Consider the following 12021-nt stretch of genomic DNA (forward strand, 5'->3'; position numbering starts at 1 on the left):
ATATGATGAGGAGTTCAGTGTTAAAGGGGCCACTGCTAATTAACAGAGGGGAAAGAAGACATGATTGGTCTGGCATGCTTTTAGCCCTTCCAAAAGCGAATCGCCATAGCACACTGTCATCAATAACTGGATCGAGGGTAATTGGTATAATAAGGGAAACCCACTTTCAGTCTTATTTGGTTTGTTCTTTAAGTTTCACACCAATAGGGCATCTTGCGTCCTTTATCACAATACAAAAAATACTGCAAATGCCCATAATGTTCATAGGTGTTTTTTTAAAAAAATCATGACTGTATTTAATGAATATTTATCTATGCTGCTCAAGGTACAGTGGTAGTATATACTTCTGAGGCAGCCAGCTACTGGAAAGTAGGGTGATGAGGCAGCAGGTAGATCAGTTCAATGCATGCTCCTATACCTGCACCACACTGACCTTTCCACCACCTCAACTCTCCAGGTAAGCACAGTAATATGGCTGGTGGGATGCTAAGTGCACAGTGGTGCCCACCTCCAGCTGCCACTGCTCCATATTTCGCACCCATACAAGCACCTTCTAATGTAGGAAGAGTCACTCCTTCCAGACCTGAATGGCTGAGAAGCCTGAAGATCTTCAGCAGCTCAGAAGAAAAATTGTGGCAAGTTGTTTCACGTACCTCCTTTTGCTCCTCCTCATCCTCATTTCCCAAATCACTGCTTCTCTCTCCAGAGTAATAGATTTTGCTACTAGTCAGGACAAAGTAATGCGGGTTCCAATCCTGCAAACACACATGTAGAAAAGATGTTCATCCTAGAATATTACCCTCAAGACATCAAGTCTATTGGGTTTAGGAAAGGATTGCGGGAAGACCAGAAGTGAAGGGGGGGGGCTTATCCTGAGACTAACATCAACCAACATGTTGAGGCAGCCTTTGGACAAGGACCTGTCTGCTTTGTAAGTGCCATACAAAGTAAAAAAAATAAATAAATAAAGATAAGCAGCACCTGCCTAAACTCTTCTCTCTTTTTTTAGTGTCAAATGCTTCCATTTGTAAAATGGAGTCCTATGAATATATTATACAGAGGGATTTGGCTTTGCTTTGTATTACAACATATTTTACTTACAGTCACTGCCCTGCAAAGGCCCATGTGATCATTTAAATAAATGTTCATGTTGGCCAGACCCAAGACACCACTTTTAGCCACATGCTGCCCCCCCCCACAAGGCCCCTGGCAGCCCTGCTCCAGTTGGCTTGTTTATTCGTTATAGGGTGGAGACATAGCATGTGGCAGTACCCAAATGTATTTACATGTTGAGCTTTCATTCATCGTTCCATTACCATGCATTCGTTTTAATCATTCTAAGGTGTCATTATGGTCAGGTCTAGGATGCTAGCAATCACTGGCTGTAGCAAGTGAGAAGTCTAGGTGTAACCAGAGTGTCAGTAGAAGTGAAAAGAGAAAGTTTTTGTGTGCATTAATTGGATCACAATACAACTATGGTCGAAAGAGGGGTTACAGCATCCCTTCTCAGTCAGCTTAATTGCTGTTTTGATCATACAGACCAACCAAGTCTAGGCAACTTAGTAGTGAAGCAGTTGAGTCAGAAGCAACAGCAACAAGAAGCTCACATGATTGATGGGGTCTTCGAGGTAGAGGATTCCATTCTTTATTGAGTTGCTAATATCATTCTCTGAATACACAGCTGTGGATGGCACTTCTTCATAAGCACTGCCCTCAGCCAGTTTCTTGTGCTGCAATGAGAGGTATACACCTCAGCTTCTCTAAAAAATGAACCCAAGAGAACAAGACCTGCCTTTTGGATATCTCTAGGGCACCCACAACTAATTATGGGGCACAACAGAGTTTGCACACTAAGGTAATGACCCTGAAGATTTCCTAGCTAAATCCTGCCTGAAGTTCAACTTTGAGAATATTACTAAGGTGAAGTCATTATAGTAGCGAACTTCCCAGTGTTGGCAGTAAGGGAGAGAATTCTGTAGATCTACAACTGTGGACCTATAGGGAACATTCAGTATCTAATGAGAGCTTTCCCCTGAGCTCTCATAAACACCCTAAGGCACAAGATAAATATTAGATTTGTTCCTAGCTCACTAAAGAAATCTAATCTTCATCTCATTTCATAGGCCGTTTATTTGCCTTCACAATGCAATAATTGTGATTCTATATTATTTGTCTAAATTCCCAGTACCAGAAAAAAGAATGATATACATTACATATCCAGTTAAACTGCAATAACTTAAACAGCAAGGATGCTATATTGGTTGGCACATATATAGGAATTCAGTGGGTCACAAAAACAGGGTTGTTGTTTTTTGCAAAAACAGGGGTTTTTTGTTGTTGTTTTTTTGCAAGATGCATCTTGTAGTTAACAGTATCCTTAGCCAGGCAGATGAATTGTTGTTAGATTTTACAAGCCAACTAGCCTTAGGCAACTTGCAGTAAAGTAGTGTGTTTGAAGCTGTAATGCCAAGAAACCATATGCCCCACTCCCCATTTTGAGTTCTAGTAGTTATCTCAGCAGCAAAGGCCATGGAAAAGACTTGCCTTTATGAGAATCTTCCTCTTCAGCTGGTTTGGAGATGGAAGTCCATCAGCAGAGATATCTACTGGTTTGGTTAGCAGCATGTCTCCAAAGATCTTCTTAAAGTTCTGAGCCATATTCCTCTGCTGGGCGATGCTGCAGTGATCCTCAATGGACAGAATAACAGGGAAGCTGAAAGCCAAACAAAAACAGCAAGTGATGGTCATTAAGCCAGAATAATGTGGACTGGATAGTCTAGCTGCTAGAGACTATTATTCTATGGTAATTCAGGAGGCACCCATCTCTCAGTATGATCAAGGCTGTGTATATACAAGTGACTCTGTGGGAGCATAGAGAAAACACAGAATGTAACGGCCAGAGTATTCAGCTTCTTCAAAATCTCAGCTTAAGGTTTTTAAAAGTTCAAGTTTTTCTTAAAAAAAATATGCTTGAAAGGGCACTAGCAGAGCCTGCTGAAATGTCTGGATCCACATTTCATGTCAAGTGAATTGCAGATTAAAACTTCCAGTAGCTGGAGATGAAGTTTCACTGCCTTGCATAGGTCCTACACCCTACCAAAGATGAGAAAAGGGACACATTATATAACTTTATTAAAAAATGCATGATGATTTATGCAAAATAAAATTAATTATGTAGCTTAAATCAGCATGTATGCCAGTTTTTTTCTTATTCCATTAAAAAAACAAAACAAAACATTTTTGTCCCAGAGTGATGCTTTGTTGATATGCAAGACCTGTGCTCAGAGACCTCCATTGGTTGTCGATAACCAACTAGATATAGTTTAAGGTGCTTTTATTAGTATACAGGGACATGGGTAGCGCTGTGGGTAAAACCTCAGTGCCTAGGACTTGCCGATCGTATGGTCAGCGGTTCGAATCCCCACGGCGGGGTGAGCTCCCGTCTTTCGGTCCCAGCTCCTGCCCACCTAGCAGTTCGAAAGCACCCCTAAGTGCAAGTAGATAAATAGGTACCACTTTATAGCGGGAAGGTAAACGGCGTTTCTGTGTGCTGCACTGGTGCTGGCTCGCCAGAGCAGCTTCATCACGCTGGCCACGTGACCCAGAAGTGTCTCCGGACAGTGCTGGCCTCCGGCCTCTTAAGTGAGATGGGCGCACAACCCTAGAGTTGGACACGACTGGCCCATACAGGCAGGGGTACCTTTACCTTTACCTTTATTAGTATACAAATCCCTTAACAACTTGAGACCAGTTTACCTTTGAGATCACCTTGCCCCATATGCCCACTCAAATGCTTCCATCGGGGAACTGGCACTCCTACAGGTGCATGTAATACCTGGTGCACATCTGTAAGAACTTGATCATTTAGTGCAGCAACACCTGGACTTTGGAACTCCCTGCTTATTCAACATCAGCTAAAAACATTCTTGCTTAAACATGCCTTCCCAGATGCCTAGAAAGTTGAGGTAATTTTGAACGGTTTTAGGATTTAAAACTTCTGCACGCTTTAAGGTAGGGTTGTAGATTTTTCTTGATTCTCCTGTTTTATTCTTTCATAATCCACTTTGAGGTTTCATACAATCAAGCAGTAAATACATTTTATGAAATAAATAAAAGTATGAGCCAAATGCACACTGAATCGTGAGTTGTTTATAGCCCAGTTTTAATATTTGTTACAGAAGGAAGACAATATTTAGGGTGGGGGTGTTTTTACCGACGACAATGCCAATGCATCATTGCAGACAGAAATACTGTGAGAGCGGTTCACATATATAAATTCTAGTACTGCACCCAGACAAGCTGCCACAAGCAATTTAGGGTTTGCATGTCAGAGGCCCTGGAATCCAAGTACATGAGCTGCAAGTTCCTGGAGGACAGAATGCCACAATCCCCACTTTACTTACTCAGAGGTCACAAAAGCATGTTCCTTGATGGTGGCTAGGACATCGGAAAACTTTATTTTGGTAGTTAACGTGTGCCCGTGATAAATCACTGGCATTCCATCGGGGCCATCCCAGCAGTCAACTAAAAAGGGGAATAATTAAGAAAAGGCATCTTACTCAAGAAATACAAGCAAAGAGTGTTATCATTACAAGGCGGCAAGGCATAGCTATGCAGGAAATCTCTAGTGAGCAAGGAATCTAGAGGCAGGCATCATGAGCACTCTGGCAGCCAGCAACCTGGCAGAACACACATTCTAGTGAACAATATCATTTCCTTTTCCTTCTTGATGTCAACATATGTGGAAGTGATGTGTGGAAGGGAAGGCAGGTCAAAGCAGTTTTGTGAATATACGTAGCATACAGCGCACTGGTGATGCTATTGGCACCAGAGCACAAGCTACAGGAAACTCTTGTAATTAAGTGTCCTGGCTTCCTTGAAAAGTTCCTGATGCAGAGAACTTTGGGCTGGGCCTGTGTAGCAGCATGTGGAACACAGGAAGCTGCCTTATAGCTGACAGGGCCGTCTTTACCCAGGGGTGCAAGGGGTGCGGGGCACCTGGGGGTACCAGGTGCCCACCGCTAAAGCCGCCTAAGCTCTTAACTAGCTACCTGTTATGAAATAAAAAATAATTTTGATCAAGCTAGAAAAACAAAATACTAATATACCTAGGTATTACCGAAATGTATACCTACTGTTTCACTAAAGGACTTTCAGCTTTGTGCGCTCATTTACCAAAGACACGCCGCACCAGCATCATTCACAACGGCACATTTTAATCTCATCACTTACAGTTCAAATTCGTTTAGAGAAATCATTAAAAAAAATAATGTTTATTTTTTTTCCGGCAATTGTCTGACATAAGCATAATAAAAGTTAATTTGGGGGCTAAACTAAATTTGGGGGTGCTGGGCAGATCTTTGCACCTCAGTGGCGCATATGCTAAAGATGGCTCTGATAGCAGGTCAGACTATTTGTTCATCTAGCCCAGGGCTGGCTACTCTGACAGGCAGAAGCACTCCAGGACTCTAAGCAGGAGTCTTTCACATCACCTGCTGCCAGTTCTCCTCAAGGGGAGACAGAAGCTGCAAACCTCAGTGTGCGAAAGCATGTGTTCTACCACTGAGCTGAAGCCCTGCTCCAAGGCGAAATCACTTCTAGTTGGCTGAAGAAAACAGCCTTGGAGACATCAATGGGGAAGAGGCCAGCACTCACGCTCAATACAGCGGCATCCCATGCGCAGGCATCGAGCATAAGCTTCCAGCGAAGACTCACTTGAGAACTGGTCTCCTGTCAGGTACCTATCCATGAGAAGAAGGCAGGAAAACTGCTTACATGACCAACAGTGAAGGTCCTATGAACACAGCGATGTTAAAAACAACACCACATACACATCAGTGACTCAAATGCAACAGAGAATTTAAGAGCAGGGTTTGGTGGGGGGTTGTACACTGTACAACTCAGTTTGCATCAGGATAGGCGTTAGGTTCATGGTGTCCCAGGCAAGAAGGGTTGGTTGATGTGCTGACATTTTCCTTCTCCCAGCAATGCACAAAATGAAATTAGTGAAGAGGGCTGAGTATAATTCCACCTCACCTGCTTCAGTGCCACAGCACCAAGGCAAAGAATTCCTAAAATTCTTTTAGCAAAAAGAATTCAACGGACTTTGCAAAATGCTGGTGAAGCTACAGAGGTCTATGCAAACGATCCAAACTAGAGGATTTCAGAGCCAGATTCACACTTTGTTCCTCCTCCCTCCAGTTTTCCACAAACAAGCAATGCAAGTGCCAATAGCTCAGGCATCTCCAACACAGGTTCAGGAAGCTCTGAGATGACAAAGATTACAAAATGCATATAACATTGCTGTGGGAAGTAGCTGCTGTTGAGGGGCAGGAGAGGAATCGGTACAGAAGTCATAGTGCTGGAGGGTGTGGCCCCAACCCAGATCACACACATGAAGCTGCCATTAACTGCACAAGGTATAACCTGCTCTAACCTGAGCAACTACCGGAAATTTCCAGTTGCAGAGGCAACCTGAACTGGGATTACAGGATAAGGGTATTAGACACCTCACTCATCCCCAGTGCCACAGCATCAATCCAAAAATGTCCCACTCTAATTACTTCTTTTAGCAAAAATATGGAAATCATTTAAGTAGATGGATTCATTTCAGGTCTTGTGTCATCCTGAGATCCCTTAACTGCTGTTGGCTAACATACTGACTTGCTGGTACAAATGGGAGACAGGTATGAAAGCGGGGGGAGAACCAGGCCAAACCCATCATGCAAATCAGGTTCTCAAAAGTAGAACAAAACAGGGAACATCCTTTATCTTCTTACGTGTTATGTGAGGAAGAAATCCAGTAGTGGGAGAGGGGATTGTTCATGTCCTCAGGACGTACAACGTCAAGCTCCGAGTTCCATATACTGTTCTCTTTGGAAAACAGGAAGGTAAGGAACTGCCCAGAGGGGGAAAAACAAGGGAGGGGAAAACCCACATAAAACACTAAAACAAGGGCAGTTTTTAAATAAGCTTTTAAAATTGTGTTTATTCCTTTACAGCATTTATGTGCCACCACTTCATCCCATAGGATCCAAAGGGCAGCAGCACAAAACAAGAATTAAAACCATAACAAAACTACAGTGGTACCTTGGTTTTTGAACATAATCCATTCCGGAAGACTGTTAGACTTCCGAAATGTTCAAAAACTGAAACTCAATAGCTGACAGCTAGGCTTCAGAGTCTTGCACTGTTTGACTTTTGAGGCGCATTTGAAAACTGAGGTATTATTATTATTATTATTATTATTATTATTATTTGAATTTATAAACTGCCCTATACCCAAAGGTCTCAGGGCAGATCACATAAAAAGATCACAATATATAAAATAAAAATAAAAACAATAACGCAATAATACCCCCCCCAAAAAGGAGCCACGTTTTAAAAGGGTATGGGATGTTGATCAGGTCAATCAAAGGCCTAGTTAAAAAGGAACATTTTTGCCTGGCACCTAAAGTTATATAATGAAGGCACCAGGTGAACTTCCCAGTTAAGAGCATTCCACAGACGGGGAGCCACTGCAGAGGAGACCCATTCTCATTTGCCCCCCTCCGGACCTCTTGGGGAATCGATCATATAAGGCAGGGATAGGGAAGCTCTTAACTGGGGACCAGATATGGCCCAAAAGGTTTTTGAACTTGGCCCACAGCATTCCCCCACTTGGCCTTGCTCCTTGCAGAGAAATTTGGGTTGTCAAAATGGGGTGGGACATCAGTGAAGTGGCGTAGCGTGGGGGGTGCAGGGGGGGCCGGCCGCACCGGGCGCAACATCTGGGGGTTAGGGTTAGGGGGCGCAAATCCATGGGTTAGGGGGCGCAAATTACTTGCCTTGCCCCGGGTGCTGACAACCCACGCTACGCCACTGCATCAGTGGGAGTTATCCCTCTTAAGCCTAAATGTGGGACCGAGGGTGGTGGGTAAGGAGGTTTGGCAGGAGAGAAGGATGTATATCAGAAGATAGATAAGGAGAAAAAGAGAGACAGAATGAAGGAGGGGGGGAGGCGAGAAAGTGTTGCACTATGCCGCATTGTAGTGTTAACTCACTACAGTGAGCAACAGTCAGGATAGCTACCTCCGGGCCTCCTTCTTCCTGAAGACTATAACCTGTCCACATGTGCAGTAACACAGGGAGACACAGCAGCCAGGACTGAGGTACCAGTGATCCCCCCCCCAGGAGCAGCAGAGAAATGGCAAGGGCAAGAGGAAGGAGGGAGGCCAAGTGTTCATTGGTTCCAGCGTGGCCGGCAGGCAGCCTATCAGAGAACAGGGAATTGTAAAGCATCCTACAGGAACTGTAAAAGGGGCTTGTGCAATGTTCCTTCTCACTTCACACACACACACACACACCAGCCCCGTTGCAGCCACCCACATCAGTAGATTCTTGGGAGTCTTACCTCATCCAGGGAAAAATAAGGCTCTTCAATTTCCCTCAATGGGTCCTTCAGAAAGTTGAACATGAAGTCCTGGACAAAGAGGAGGTTAGTAGCCCAAAGTTCCTGTAAACACAAGGAAGGAGGAAGACAAGGAAACTTTCAGAAGCCAGATTCTTCCAGCATACCCAAGCATTCAGTTCAATCCTAAGGTGCTTGACGTGTGTCACATCTATTGCTTCAGAAATCCTTAAAATAGCTCTGTAAGGTGGGTCAGTATTATCACCCCTGAATTGCAGATGAAGAGCGAAGGAAGGGTGATTGTGTTGGGCTTGAATTGGAATTGCCTAAGCTCAAATCCCTGCACAACCATGAAGCCTGGAGAAGGAGCTATTTCTCAGCTTAGCCTACATCTAGCAAGGTAGCTGGGATGTGGGTGGAGCAGTGGGTTAAACCACAGAGCCTAGGACCTGTCGATCAAAAGGTCGGTGGTTTGAATCCCCGCAACGAGGTGAGCTCCCGTTGCTCGGTCCCTGCTCCTGCCAACCTAGCAGTTTGAAAGCACATCAAAGTGCAAGTAGATAAATAGGTACCGCTCTGGTGGGAAGGTAAACAGTGTTTCCATGTGCTGCTCTGGTTCGCCAGAAGCAGCTTAGTCATGCTGGCCACATGACCCGGAAGCTGTACGCCGGCTCCCTCAGCCAATAAAGCGAGATGAGTGCCGCAACCCCAGAGTCGGCCATGACTGGACCTAACGGTCAGGGTCCTTCTAGCAAGGTAGCTACAAAGAGAAAATGGCAAACCACAGAGGAAGCTGCCCTGATCTTCTTGGGGAGTATGTGGAATGGTGAGTTTGTGGCCAAGCCAGAATTTCAACCAGGGACCTCAGAGCTCTTAACCATTATGCAGCACAAGATTTCACCCATCTCTGCTCAAAGCATCACTGAAACATGCCAACATCCAAGCGAGTGTGGCTTTCTGGACAACCACAACTTTAAGCACGTCATTTTTGCTAGATGAAAATGATCTCCATGCAGGGAAAAACAAAATTATAAAGAAAGAGAAATGGCAAGAGAAAATGCAAATCAAACCCAAACAACATAGCAGGGGTTCACTGTCAGAGAACAGTGCCCTTTCCGTATCATCATTACGGCCATTTGGTTCCCCTTGTGTGCATCCCAAAAACAATCTGTGCACACCACCAGGTACAAAGTGGGGCAGGAAAGTCTAATTCACCCTGAGCGTAATCGAGTTTGAGGCCCTGGGACACATCAGCTGCCCACTAAGTGTACTTGCAGGAAAATTAACAACCTTTCTGAGAATCAGTGATGCACAGAAATTAGCTTCATGTGGACAACAAATCACACATTCAAGAGGCCCTAAAAGTCAGGTAGACTTGTGAACCCCTGAAATGGGGTGTTTGGGGCCAAGGAAAGAGTAACAGGGCTTCAGACATGGCAGTGGTTCTGCTGCTGTTCCAAAGCCCAGAGCTTGGATTATGCCCTGTGCCAGATAATATCCCCAACTCCCATCAGAGTAATGAAGGAAAGAGCAAGGAGAGACATGGTTTATTTTGCTCTTTGACTTTATGGCTCCCTCTCCTTCATTATGTGCTCAGAAAACGGGCTGTTTTCTTTTTGTTTACTTCTCCAGTGGCATATCATCCTCATTCTACAATATCAGCAGGATGAAACAGAAATTGTGCTAGTTAGTGAATATCTTAATGCACTCCCGGGACCACTGCAAGCTGGCAGCCACATGCAACATGAAACAGCTCAGAGTGTTTTTCCAGTTTACCTGGTCTATTTAAATTTGAACCGGTGTTTTTCCCCCTAACATAGTTTTTATTCATCTCCATTTTCTTTGAACTGTTTAACATGGTTGCATTGAGATATATATCTTTGTTTACGTTAGAGCAAATGGCACACAATAATTACATAAAATTAAAACAACCATAAACACTCAGAAAGACATTTCTGAATATATTTTGTATCAGTAACAATTAGAATTTGTGGGAGGGGGGAGGGGAAATGAAATATTTACTTCACACATGCCATACTGTGTGGGTACTGTTCTACCGTATGCCTCATTGTTTGTGCAATCAATAAAGTCACACCAGGCAGAATAAAAATTGTTGTGTTTCTTTGGGCCTCTTACTACTTTTGATTTTTGTGTCAGTTTTTCCAGTAACGTCGTTTGCCAAATTGCATTGTACCATTGTGAACCAGGGTTATTGCAATAAATAATAATGGCGATAGCCATATTGCATTTCTACACCCATCCTTCTATTCTCCCAATCTCTTCCGAGAGCTCAGAGTGGCCTGACCATGATTCTCAGGCAGCCTCTCTGCCATCCTAGCAGCCCTCGTTCGCATCCAAAGTGTTCTACATCATGTGACGTCAGACTGTTCTCCAGCCGTACAGTTATCAGAAATATTTGCATCCCACTTCCCTTCTGTTTGAAGTGGCTTATGACAAAGAGAAAAGTCTATAAAACAATTAGAAATGCAGACTATTAAAACATAAAAATGAGACACAGCAGCACAGAGGGTTTTTTTTTTTTAAAAAAAACCCACCAACTCAGCAGATTCATGCTGCATTCCTACTAACCAGCTGTCAGGATTAGGACCATGGGAGGGGGGCCTCCTCAGAGGAAGAGAAATTGGATGTCATGGAAAATCCACTATAGTTCTAAGGCAGCCTAAAGCATCTAGTCTCATTGGCGCCTGGTCTCATCTGGTCTGCCCAGCTCCCCAACCACATCCTGAATCCTGCCTTAATCCCTCATCCCCCTTTCCTCAGGACCACAATAATGAAGGTTAGCAGCATGGTAGAAGTGCAACAGGAGGGTTAATTCAGTTTGTAACTTAAGAGTTATTTCTGTTAGTGTTAAAGTCTACTAGCCAAGAGGGGGAAGGGAGGCCTGCTTAGCAACCAGGCATAGTGGCAGGATCAACACCGAGGCAACATATGCTCTGATTGGCTGTGTGCTCCTGAGGGACCTTTTCCTCTGCATGTTGGGCTCAGTGTTTCCCTGCTATGGACAAGGACTCATGTAATGCCTCTCTGTTATTTTTGCCGCAAATTATATACCGTATTTTTCGCCCTATAGGACGCACCGTCCCATAAGGCACACCTAGTTTTTTGGGGGGGAAATAAAGGGGGAAAAATTATTTTTCCCCCAGGCGCGTGGCTGGGGCGGGGGAGGCCCAAGCTTCCCCCGACCCCAGTCCCCAAACAGGCAGCTCTCTGCAAGCCGTGGGAGCCCAGAGCTAGCTCCCGCTGCTTGCGGAGAGGTCCGCAAAGCCTGGACGCGCTGATCTCAGTGTGCCCAGGCTTCCGCATGCAGGCACCTCTCCACAAGCAGCGGGTGCGCTCCCGCCGCTTGCGGAGAGGTCCGTGAAGCCTGGACGCGCTGAGCTCAGCGCCCTCAGGCTTCGGCATGCAGGCACCTCTCCGCAAGCAGCGGGAGCGCTCTGCTGCTTGCGGAGAGGTCCGCGAAGCCTGGAGAGCGTGAGGGGTCAGTGCGCACCGACTCCTCTCGCTCTCCAGGCTTCAGCGAAAGCCTGCATTCGCCCCATAGGACGCACACACATTTCCCCTTCATTTTTTGAGGGGAAAAAGTGCGTCCTATAGGGCGAAAAATACGGTAC

The 12021-nt window shown here is 44.9% G+C and overlaps 1 protein-coding gene and 1 long non-coding RNA gene across 3 annotated transcripts in view; one reads left to right on the top strand and one right to left on the bottom strand.

Annotated features, from left to right (window-relative positions):
* LOC309345233 overlaps positions 1-12021 on the top strand; it is a 350883-nt gene that overhangs the window by 62525 nt on the left and 276337 nt on the right. The gene's annotated exons all lie outside the window — the stretch shown is intronic.
* Positions 1-12021, bottom strand: part of PLCG1 (phospholipase C gamma 1) — a 91661-nt gene that overhangs the window by 22685 nt on the left and 56955 nt on the right. For both annotated transcript variants that reach the window (XM_081867515.1, XM_081867514.1), the window contains exons 9-15: positions 8393-8494; positions 6780-6898; positions 5656-5741; positions 4404-4524; positions 2545-2713; positions 1608-1730; positions 654-755 (exon numbers count right to left, since the gene is read on the bottom strand). In XM_081867515.1, coding sequence (XP_081723641.1) covers positions 654-755; positions 1608-1730; positions 2545-2713; positions 4404-4524; positions 5656-5741; positions 6780-6898; positions 8393-8494 — 822 coding nt within the window. The remainder of the gene's footprint in view (positions 1-653; positions 756-1607; positions 1731-2544; positions 2714-4403; positions 4525-5655; positions 5742-6779; positions 6899-8392; positions 8495-12021) is intronic.

Source organism: Podarcis erhardii (genome assembly GCF_964252035.2).
Source record: "Podarcis erhardii genome assembly, chromosome: 6".
NCBI lineage: Eukaryota > Metazoa > Chordata > Lepidosauria > Squamata > Lacertidae > Podarcis > Podarcis erhardii.